Consider the following 12,078-nt stretch of genomic DNA (forward strand, 5'->3'; position numbering starts at 1 on the left):
TGATATAAAGCTCCTCTCCTCCTCGGAGCTTCAGCGTTTGCAACAGCTCAACAGATTTCTCATTCAGAGCTCTCTAGTCATCTCTAACGTTAGTAGTTTTTCCTTTTGGATGTCAGGACTACACCCCACCTGGAGCAGTGATGCGGCCCATTGAGCTCTTTGGACCGGTGGCATGTCTTGGTTCAGTGTAAACACCAGCAGCAACGCCACTTGGGAAAGCTCCCCTCCGGGGATGAGCCTTGGGACGAGCGTCTGGCTCGGGTGGAAATAGCTCTTCTGTCCATCATCTTCCTCGCAGCGGGACTCCTGAACTTTGGGCTCCTGCTGGTGTTGTGCACGCGGAGGAAGCAGCTCTCCAGGATGCGTGTCCTTGTTTTCCACTTGTGCGTCGCAGATCTGGTGGTCACGTTCTTCCAGGTCTGTCCCCAGCTTATGTGGGACATCACGGACAGGTTCGTCGGTCCGGACGTTCTGTGTCGTGTGGTGAAATACCTTCAGGTGGTCGGGATGTTTTCATCCACCTACATGATCGTAGTGATGACCATTGATCGGTATCAGGCTATCTGTAACCCCATGGTGACCTTCCAGAGGAAGAGAGCGCGCTTGAACGGCCCGGTGTGCGCTGCATGGTGCGTCTCCCTCATCGGCAGCCTCCTGCAGATCTTCATCTTCTCACGGGTCGAGGTTGCGCCCGGTGTGTACGGCTGCTGGGCTCAGTTCATCAAGCCGTGGGGTCTCAGAACACCGGTTCTCATCGTCAGCGTGTGCCAAGTGCGCTTCTGCTGCGCCGTGCACTCCAGCTTCCACATGAAGATGCAGAGGAGCGCGGAGGAGCCCGCCTCTGGCTCCTCTGATCCATCTAACACTGAACACTATTCACAACACTTTGATTTACTTTGTAATCAGGTCCTGGACGTGGTTGCCCCTCTCAAACTTTGCAAGTCTCGGCCTAGGAGGGAGCCTTGGCTCGCTGATGTCACACGGGCTTGCAGGCGGGCGTGTAGATTCTCTGAGAGAAAGTGGAAAAAGGATGGCCTACAGGTCTTGCGTGAGTTCAGAGCATCTCTGGTTGCTTATCAGGAAAAACCTCAAATAGATCAGAGTCAGCTAAATGTGAGACCAGCTGCTGATAAACAACTTTCTCAAGCAGTTTAGATGTAAAGGGCAGGGTAGAGATAGGCCTGTAATTTTCGATCACAGAGACATCAGCACCAGGTTTCTTCAGGGTCGGCCGAATAACTGCTGCTTTCAAAGCAGCTGGGACCACACCTGTGCTGAGGCTCCCATTGATAATCTGACCAAGTGAAGGGCCAAGACATGGAAAGGAAGCCTTCCAGAGACGAGGCGGCAGAACGTCAAGTGGAGAGCCAGATGGCTTCTGCCTCGCAACAAGCTTACTCAGCTCAGAATATGAAACAGTATTGAGGGAGCTCAGGGTGGGTGGTGATGGAGGAACTGGAACAGGGTCAACAGAGTTACCGGAAATAGCTGCTCTAATGCCTGATACTTTATCAACAAAGAATCTGTGAAAATCTTCAGAGTTTCCAGCAGCTGTAGGAGACATGGAGCTAGGCCTGATACACCAGAACAGAGTTTAGTGTTTTGTAGAGAATCCTGGGATTATTGGAGTTTGTCTCAATGATGTCTGCAAAATAGGCCATTCTGGCGGCCCTCACAGCATCCTGATAAGCAACCAGAGATGCTCTGAACAACTCACGCGAGACCTGTAGGCCATCCTTTTTCCACTTTCTCTCCGAGGATCTACACGCCCGCCTGCAAGCCCGTGTGACATCAGAGAGCCAAGGCTCCCTCCTAGGTCTAGACTTGCAAAGTTTGAGAGGGGCAACCACGTCCAGGACCTGATTACAAAGTAAATCAAAGTGTTGTGAATAGTGTTCAGTGTTAGATGGATCAGGGTTAAAGGTCTCTAACCTTACAGACATACAGTCCACAAACTTTGAAATAGTTTCTGCATCCAGGGCTCTGAACCTAGTAGCGGGAGCTTCGCACACAGGGACAGGACATGGCAACGTAACATCACAGAGTATTGGAGAGTGGTCAGAGAACACAGGAGGCAAAGCCACAAGGTTCATGACGGCGAGACCAAAAGAGAGAACCAGGTCCAGGGTGTGACCCCTGGCATGAGTTGGGGACGATACCCATTGAGTTAGATTGAATTAATCTAGCAAATTAAAAAAACCTTTAGCAAGCACATTGTCGGGACAGCAGATATGGATGTTAAAATCACCAAAAAAAAAGACATAGTCATATTTTAGGATGCAGTCTGCCACAAGATCAGAGAAATCATTGAGGAAGTTAGAGTCAGTCTTTGGAGGGTGATAAATCAGCACGACGAGCAGGCGGGGGGAGGTGCACAGTTCAAATAGGCATAATTCGAAGGAAGAAAATGACGTGGGTGTAAGCTGTTTACAAGGAAAGCTGGGTTTAAAAACAACCACCAGCCCTCCACCTCTGCCCCGTGATCTGGGGATATTAAAACAGGAACAGCCAGGTGGTACCAGCTCCAGCAGGGCGTTTGGGTCACCAAACGGGATCCAGGACTCACAGATGCACAGAGAAAACCCAAGTCATGCTGAATAAAGTATAAAACGAAGTATAAAAGTTTTGTTCAGCATAGACCTGGCATTGACCAGACCAAACCGGGTCTGCGGCGGGGCTACAGCACCGAGATCGCGCACGGGCCCAGTCTCCTTTAACTCAGTGCCCGTAACCGAGCGCAGATTCTCCCAGCAAACCCCAGTCTGGCGAGATCTTCGAGCCAATCGGCCGTGGCGCGGTGCCAGTTCTCCCTCAGAGCCGGCCAAGTTCCCTGGGCAGGGCGCCGAGTAATCCAGGAGACATCTCGGAACCAACGGGTCAGAAGCTGGGCCGAATCGGGCCAGCCGCTTCTTCAGGGATCCAGGCCGACGTCTCACGCGCCGGCTACCTCTCTTTCCCCGTCTTCTCCGACGCTTCCTTCTCGAGCTGGGGTGGACAGAGGGCCGACACATCACGGCTTGTGGGGAGAGAGCAAACGGGCAGTCCAACCAGCAGCACCATCCGTGAGGTTCCCAGCTCGCGCAGCCCGGTTCCCAGCACGCGTAGCCCGCTACATCAACGGAAGGACGAAGCCTCAGCAGCGCAGCTCGATCATATGTCAGCAGAGGATACACACCATTCAAAAAAAACATCAGAGACAACAAAAATGCATAAAAGCCAATAAAATGCCAATAAAAACCAGTAAAAAGCAAGGTACCAGTGCATAAAGAGGACGAGCAGCTCGCAGCGTGCACCCGCGCGAGCGCCATCTTACTCCATATATATGCCTAGCTCTGTCAGTGTGTCCCAGGGCCACTGTGGCTACGATGTAGCTCATCACAATCAGTGTGTGAGTGGACTAATGATTCACTGTAGCATAAAGGACTTTGGAGTCCTCAGGTAATTTATCATGTCATTCTGTGAGTTTTGCCATTTGTTTTGTGATTTTATTTATTTATTTATTTATTTATTTGCTGAGCTCTTCGGTGAAGCTTGTTGTTATAAAACTAACTTTGACAATTGAATGGTTGTAATTCTGTGTGAGGGCCCAGGATAAAATGATAGCTGTGCTCTGGAAATTAAAGTAAGAGAGTGCCCTCTGGAGGAATCTACTCACATGCATCAAAAAAGGTGACTGCCTATTAAAACGTTTCTTGTAAGATCTCGTTTTTCATTGTATGCATTGTAGCTCATGAGAAAACATTTAGTAACTAAGGATGATTTTTGGCTAACAATATGTTTTCAAGAAGTAATAAAAAGCATTAAAGACCACACCTGGGCTGATCGGACACTAATAGACATGGCCATAAAGGACTTTATGTAGAGGAGCTGTTTGAATTGAAGCCACAGAAATCCATTATTAATTTTTTTTTTCTGATACTGTTATGTTTGGACTTTAAACACTTGCAGGTCTGCTCTTCATCCAGAAGATGTCAGCACTACTCTCTAAAAAGCCCAGGCAGCATACTGTAATGGAGATCTGTAAATATGAAAAATTGAACATTTTTAGTTAATCACGTAGTTCAAGATAGCAATAACACAAGTATTTTTTTTGTTTAATTATTCTACTTTCATTAATTACATGATGGTTTAATGTGGCAACTGACTAGGCACGTGTATCTATGACTAATTATTTATGCAGTTTTTACAAAAAAGCAGTATCTGCTACGGGCCCTACTACAAATGTACACAAATTAACATGTTTACATCAATTTTCCAATGCTAGGCTAGTGTTCAATGCAAACGCAGGAAGAGTTGGTGTCTCTAGTGGTTTAGTTTGTTTAGGTCCTAGCAGAGGATCAGTGAGAGCTGAGTGAGTCCAGGCCTGATCGATCACTGTCTTTGTTGTGCTTGGCCTCTATCTGCCATCAATCAAACGCTGCTTGACACCTTTCAAGGTCAGAGCCTTGGTTTCTCAATACGAGGCATGATTTAGCACTTTATCAGCACACACAAACGACAAATGGTCTCTTTTAGATTTGTATTCATCCAGCTGCAATTGTATGCTAGAGGTGACAGATAAAGTGCAGTTTGAAAGCATCACCAGACAGTTGTCTAAGCCAGGATGAGGATTGTGGAAGAGGACACGGAACTCAGAATAATGAGCTTCTTGGGTTGAGCAGAGGAGGAATTTGCTGCAGCCAGCAGGTAGTGTGTGTGTGTGTGTGTGTGTGTGTGTGTGTGTGTGTGTGTGTGTGTGTGTGTGAGAGAGAGAGAGAGAGAGAGAGAGAGAGAGAGAGAGACTCTTCGCACACATTTCTCCTCCAGATTACTCACAGTGCTGTTTTTAGCCAGCTAAATACGTCAGTGTGAAAAGTTGTGCTGATTCTTTGCTGACTTGGCCAAATGTTCCACTACTTGAACTCAAATCTGGCAAAAAGCATCCTATTTACATTTAATGTCTAATTTGTTGATACAATGCATATATTTGACCTAATCCAGTGATTCTTACTATCGAAGGAATTTAATTTCAGCTGCTTGTAACTTTCAAAAATATCTTCCAAACCAGTGGCAATGTTCCAGCCACCCTGCATCACCAGTCTGAACAAACTGTTTAGGCTGATTATAAAGCCAGAAGGTATGTGTGCAGTCAACTTGAGTCAAAGTGTTTGGATACAACTTCCTGTTTCCTGCTGTTCGTCTCCAGCTAAGAGCTAACATTGGGTTTAGATTGTACCAAAATAGATTAAAAATAAAAATAAAATTAAAGCTATGTTTGACTATATTTAGTCTCAGATAAAGACAATTAAATAAATATCTAGAAAGGAATCGAAATATAGAACATTATAGATTTAGAATCCTAACTCAATATGTCTGGGGCAGCTGTGGCTCAGGAGCAGGTTGTCCAGTAATTGGAAGGTTGTTGGGGCTATCCCGGTTCCCACCAGAGAAGGCTGCTATTGTGTCTTTGGCCAAGATACGTAACCCACCTTGCCTGCTGGTGTTGGTCGAAGAGACCGGTGGTGCCTGTGTTCTCCAGTCTCACTTCTGTCAGTGCATCCCAGGACAGCTGTGGCTACAATGTAACTCAGCATCACCAGTGTGTGAATGTGTGTGTGAATGAATGTTTTGTGAAGCACCTTGGGGGTTTGTACAGGCCATCAACTTACTTTCTGGCAGACTCATGGTCCAAGGAATAGATAGAAAAATATACAAAGGAGACATCAAATACAAAACATGTTCAGGAGACTTTGCTTCCATAGTGTAGAGGTGTAGCAAACAGCACTATGTCTAGTCAGTGTTAGGATGACACTGTTTTCACATTCAGATGGCATATATGCATCTCAAGGGATCCAGCTGCCTTGCCATTGAAGAAGAAAAAGCTCTGTGTCCCTGGGCCACTGAGATAACGGATTCCTGCCAAGAGGGCGATGGTCCCGTGGTGGACCAGGGAGGCCACTGGGACTGGGCCACCGGGATGGCCACATTGCGTGCACCCCTTGCAGGTGCACGCTATGCTTATGAGAGGTTGATGGCATTGGCCTGGAGGACGGTGCGGGATGCAAAGAGGGTGGGGTGGAGATCCTTCTGTGATGGGTTGGGGCCCTGGACGTCAGTTGGGTTGTTATGGGGTATGGTCCGTCTGATGTCTGGAGCTACGGTGTGTCATAAGGTGCCCATGCTTGTCAACAGGGACCGGATGGCAGTGACTGATGGTGAGGTGGCAGATATGCTGGCGCAACATTTTCGTAGGGTCCATAGCTTGGAGAATCTCTTGAGCGAGGACCGTGCTCGCCGGAATAGTTTATTAGAGGATTTAGAGGGAAATATTTGGGGTGATGAATGGGATTCGGGAGCTGAGAACCTCTTTTTTACTGTTGTTAAGGAGTTGAAATGGGCCGCCCAGGCTGGGCGGGATACAAGACCGGGAAGGGATGGTGTGGGGTATCCGCTGTTGCAGTATGATGGAGGCTTCCTTTTGGAGTAACTTTTGTCTTTTTTCTGGGAGTCTGTCAGATTTCCAGCGGAGTCGAGGCATTCTGTGATTGTCCTGCTCCTGAAGCCGGGGAAAACCCCCTCTGTTTCGAATTGTTATCGGCCTATAGCTCTGACGTCTGTGGTCTATAAGGTGATTGAAGGCATGGTCACTTCTCAGCTGGTCCACTGCCCGGATCGTGGTGGCTTCATTGCCTTGCATGAAAGTGGATTAAGGATTGATCGGTCTACGATGGATTGCCATAGCGCCTCTGGATTTGGATGTGCAGCAGGCAAAGGCTGATAAGGGGGCAGTGGTGGTGGTGTTCCTGGAATTTGTAAAGGCCTACGACATGTTGTGGAGGGGCAGGCTGTTCCTTTCTTTGTATAAAGCTGGGGTTCGGAGACGGCTGTTGCTGTGGCTGTTTCCTGAGTGACAGGACGATCCAGGTTTGGGTGGGTTCCAATCTGTCATCGCCTGTGCCCCAGGGCAGTGTGGTTAGCCCTATCATTTTTAATGTTCTAGTTAGTGGCCTGCTTGTTTGCCTGGGCAGTGATATGGGGCGGCCCCTGTTCGCGGATGATGGTGACTTCTAGAAGTGGGGCAGAAATCTGTAGGCTGTTTTCAGCAGGATTCAGGCCAACCTGGATGGAGTGGTAGCTTGGGCACGGCAGTGCGGTTTTAAGTTGTCCACCTCTAAGATAAAGTTTATGGTTTTTGGGTTGAAGAGGCGGATCGCTGAGGAGGGCTGACTGTGGGAGGGGATCACCTTTGGAGTGGGTACGTTCCTATAAGTACTTGGAACTGAGGCTTGACAACAGGTTGACGTGGCAGGAACACGTTCGGTACTTGTTGGAATAATGCAATTGGATCTTGAACGTTACGCATTGTCTGGCTGGATTGGTTTGGGGGCGGACAGGAACATCTTGCTGAGGGTTTATCAGGGTCTAATCAGGCCAGACTTGGACTATGGTAGTTTTTTTGTATGGGTCGGCCACCTTAACTACCTTGAAGGGGCTGAATGTGGTGCAGGCTGTGGTATTGAGGGTGTGCTGTAGAGCTTTTAGAACTATGCTGGTGTTGGCCCTTCTTGGCGAGATGGGTGAGATGCAACTGGGGCTCCGGAGGATGAAGTTGGGCTTGCGATATCTGATTCTGTTTAAGAGTATGGGCACTGCGACCCCTGCACTGGCTCTGTTAGGCGCTCATTGAGAGTTTGGAGGTGGGGGGTGGTGGGGTAGGGGTGGTTTTCCTGATTTTTTGCGGGAGAGGGTGTCTGAGTTGGGTTCCCTTGGGTGGCTGCTATGTTCGCCTTTGGTTTGGCCTGAGGTACAGCCCTGGCTGTTGCAGGATCCTGAAGTTGGCCTTTCCCTTTTAGTCTGGGGTAGGTGTGGTGCACGAGCTGGGGGTTTTGAGGATTTTGGAGTCGATTTGGAAGACTCCTTTGCGGTTGTTTACCGATGGATCCAGAGAGCCGACTAATGGTAGAGCGGTGGTGGGGGTGGCAGTTCTTAGCATGGGATTTAGTGTTGTATGCTGTATTTAGGATGGGCTCTCAGTGTTTGCGGCCGAGAAGTTGGCGATTCTTTGTGCCCTGTCGTGGATACGTGACCATGCTCCTTCCTACTTACTCATTTGTTTGGACTCTGCGGCGGAGCTGCATGTGTTTTCTGGTGGACATTCTATGTCCCGGCCTGACCTCCTGATGGTAAAGTTGCTGCTTCATAAGTTGCATGAACTGAGTAATGAGGTCAGCTTTGTTTGGGTTCCAGCACATGTGGGGGTGTAGGGGTGGATTCGGAGGCCAAGGAAGCACTGGGCAGGGCTGAAGTGGACTTGGAGGTAGAGGCTGGGTTGCCGGAAATGTACTCAGTGATTGGCCGAGTCTCCTCAGAGATGTGGCAGGCCTCTTGAGACACCGAGGGCATGGGGTGATTGTATCATAGGCTGCAGAGTCGGGTGTGAGGTGGAGGGTTGACCCATGTGTGTAGGTGGCGAGACTCTGTGGTTTTAACTAGGTTGAGGCTGGGCCATGTTTACCTGAAGGCAGGTTTGTTTTTAGTGGGGAAACATCCAGATGGCTGCTGTGATTGTGGGTAGCTGGAGACCATGGATCATGTCTTGCTGCGGTGTCGGTTGTTTGCTGAGGAGAGGAGGTCCTTGTTCGGCTGTTTAGGAGCTACTGGGATGGCCGTGTTCATTTTGTGGACCCTGTTGGTGGTGCCTGATCAGGTTGTGATTGGGCCACTGCTACATTTTCTTCGTGCTGTAGGGGTGTACGGGAGGCTGTAAGGGGAGTGGCTATTGAGACGAGGTTGCTGTGGCAGCAATGTGCCCTTTGGGCGTCCAGCCTGTCGAAATCATTGAAGAAGAAGAAGAAGAAGACGAAGGTCTGTACCACTGCCCTGAGGGTGTGCAGTGAGCCTTTCTTTCCTTGGGTTGGGGCTGACGGGATGGGCTAGCTAGGGAGATTGAGGGTTATTTGGGGATAGTGTGGGCCTTGTATTTGTTGCTGTTCATGGATGGCTCCAGGGACTCTGAGAGCAGCAGGGTTGTGGTGGGGATGGTGATTCCCAGCTTGGGTTTCAAGTTCGGTTGCTGGATACGAGACCATATTTCAGTGTTCTCATCAGAGTTGGAGGCTATTTTGTGTGCCTTGCACTGGTTGAAGGGTTGTGGGCCAGTACGGGTGGTCATCTGTTCCGACTCGGCGGTAGTGTTGAGGGCGCTGTCTGAGTTGAACCAAGCCCTCATAATTCGGGTCTGGAAATGAAGCCAAACAGCAAGTAACAAAAATTGCAGTTCTACCCTCATCCACTAGGGGCTGGCGTCAGAAGCGAGCAAATACTCATTGACTCCCATGTTGAAAATACCAATTTCACAGCAGAAATAAACATGTTTACAGCCTGGTTACAAAACATGTTTTAGTTTTAATAGATCTAGTTTGCACTCATGACAACTCGGGGTGGGGGGGGGGGGGGGGGGGGGGTCCTCACTCTTCTGTTTAAGTATATTAAATGCCTAAAATTCTGAAAAATTAATGAGCTTCAGACCCACGTGACCACAGAGCTAGCTCCGGGGACAGGCCTCAGCCTGAGCCTTGGCCTCGCGTGAGAACTGTTCCGCGATTTTCAGTCTCTCTACTTAGACCATTAGTTGTAGCGTTTGTGTGTTCCTTTTGGATATTATTTGCGCAATTGTTGGACAAAATGACTTGCTGTGGTATTAATTGCACTAATAGAACGTCCAAGGAGTCTCCACTTCATTTTTTTCGGTAAGTAAAATTATATTTATATATTTTAGGTCACTGCTGCTCTTGCACTAGCTGAGCTTGGATTTTAACATGTACTGTTTAACCATGAAATTTAAATATAATGGGGTAAAACCCAGTGCATTTAACATAATGCTGCATTTTTGAAAATGGGTTGAAATATAACATGTTGGTGGAGCTGGGTTCCGACTATCGGTATGGCCTCCTTCCCCTCAGTGGCAGGTCAGCAAATCTCGGATCGCAACGGCGCCTGTCTGCTGCGCGACTGCCACCTTGTGGAGCTCTAGGAGACCTCTGCGTTCCACCCGGTTTTACCCAGCGGGCAGCCCGGCGTATCTCTGACTCAGAAGCTCCGGTATTGTGCACAGTGAACTCCAGTTGTAGCTAGGTAGCTACCTCCGTTAGCTTAGCTCCCACCTCCGCGTTAGCTTTGGGTTAGCTTGTAGCTACATCGCTTCAGTTTGACGGGTGTCGTCATTCGATCCCAGCCTTACAGCCCCACCCTCAGCTCCACCTCTATTCCCTTTTTTGGAATTGTCTAGGCTTGATGGAACCTGTGACACGGTCAAAATGGCATTGGTGGCCACCTCCCATTTTGGCACAAAAACTTATAATTGGAGCCTATGGACACACATTGTCCAGTGTAAATGTCGATGGGTTGAACTCGGGGTCCAGACCGGACTTGCTCGTCTCTGTCGGTTGTTTATGTACAGGCTGGGGTGGGGGTGGGGGTGGGGGGTAATATTTGTTTTCTGTGGGTTCTGGGTAATGTGAGGTGGTCTGGTAATGAGGGGGCAGACTCGGAGTGTAAAGGTTTACTTGGGAGTAGGGTGGTAGGACTAGGAGTGGAGATGGGATTACCGGAATATCGTGCTGTGATCAACCGGGAGGTTGTGGGGCAGTAGCAGACCTCCTGGGATGAGGGTGTGAAGAGTATGCCTATTATGGGCTGCAGAGGTTGGTGAGTATAGGGTAACAAGCCCCTTGATAAGGGGCTGTTAGGTCCCCGTATGACTGCTGTCAGAGCTTGGTCCACATTGCTGGCAGTAAGTTGAGCTCGTTTCCGGTGAGAGTTGGACTCCGCCAAGGCTGCCCTCTCCGATTCTGTTCATAACTTATAGACAGGATTTCTAGGCACAGCCAAGGTGTTGAAGGGATATGTTTTGGTGGCTTAAGGATCAGGTCTGTGCATTTTTGCAGATGATGTGACAGTGATCTCCAGCTTTCACTGGAGCGGTTCACAGCCGAGTGTGAAGTGGCTGGGATGAGAATCATCTCTTCTAAATCCAAGACCATGGTCTTAAATCGGAAAAGGGTAGAATGCCTTCTTCAGGTCAGGGATGAGGTCCTGCCTCAATTATCTCAGGATCTTGATCATGAGTGAGGGAAAAATGGAGCATGAGATCAACAGGCGGATTGGTGCTGCATCTGCAGTGATGTGGACGCTATACTGATCTGTCATGGTGAAGAGAGAGCTGAGCCAGAAGGCAACACTCTCGATTTACCGGTGGAGCTATGTTCCTACCCTCACCTGTGATCACGAGCTTTGGGTAGTGACCAAAAGAATGAGATTGCAGATACAAGTGGCCAAAATGAGTTTTCTCCGCAGGGTGGCTGGGCTCTCCCTTAGAGTTAGGGTGAGAAGCTCGGTCATCCGGGAGGGGCTCGGAGTAGATCTGCTGCTCCTCCATGTCGAGAAGAGCCAGTTGAAGTGGCTTGGACATCTGCAGGATACCTCCTGGATGCCTCCCTGGTGAGTTTTTCTGGGCATGTCCAACTGGGAGGAGGCCCAAGGGAAGACCCAGGACATGCTGGAGGGACTATGTCTCTCGGCTGGTGAGGGAACGCCTTAGGATTCCCCCAGAGGAGCTGGCCCAAGTGGCTAGGGAGAGGGAAGTCTGGGCATCTTGACTTGGGCTGCTGCCACCGTGACCCGACTCTGGATGTGCGGCTGAAAATGGATGGATTGATGGATGGACATACAACTTTTTTTTAAGTACTCAAATGGAACAGGCACAGCTTCCTCCATCAGAAGATGCACATTGCATTGCCTTTGTGTATGAAATGTGCTGTACAAATAAAGCTGCCTTGCCTTGCCTTACTGGTTAATCCTAAATATACTGAGCAGCTCTGACCCGATGATCAGCCAGAGCTTCGTTGCATCGCCGTGTCCCTACATCAGAAGTTGGTTCATCCTGTTGTGTAGTGTCCGTGGTTTTCAGTACTATCCCAACCTTCAACGAGCCACACCAAACAAAGAGACTGAACTAATCAGCAACAAAAGCCTTGAAATTGTTTTTACACACCAAAAGATTTTTGCTGATTGTTGCTTGGAGCGCCAGCCCGGTCCAGT

The 12,078-nt window shown here is 49.0% G+C and overlaps 1 protein-coding gene across 1 annotated transcript; it reads left to right on the forward strand.

The window, feature by feature from the left end:
- Positions 1–110: 110 nt before the first annotated feature.
- avpr2b.1 (arginine vasopressin receptor 2b, tandem duplicate, 1) lies at positions 111–2,237 on the forward strand. Its single transcript, XM_054748712.2, is given in 2 exon segments — positions 111–221; positions 224–2,237. Coding segments are annotated over 2 exon segments (981 nt in total). The 5' UTR covers positions 111–172; the 3' UTR covers positions 1,156–2,237.
- Positions 2,238–12,078: the final 9,841 nt, after the last annotated feature.

This window comes from Nothobranchius furzeri, chromosome 3, assembly GCF_043380555.1.
Source record: "Nothobranchius furzeri strain GRZ-AD chromosome 3, NfurGRZ-RIMD1, whole genome shotgun sequence".
NCBI lineage: Eukaryota > Metazoa > Chordata > Actinopteri > Cyprinodontiformes > Nothobranchiidae > Nothobranchius > Nothobranchius furzeri.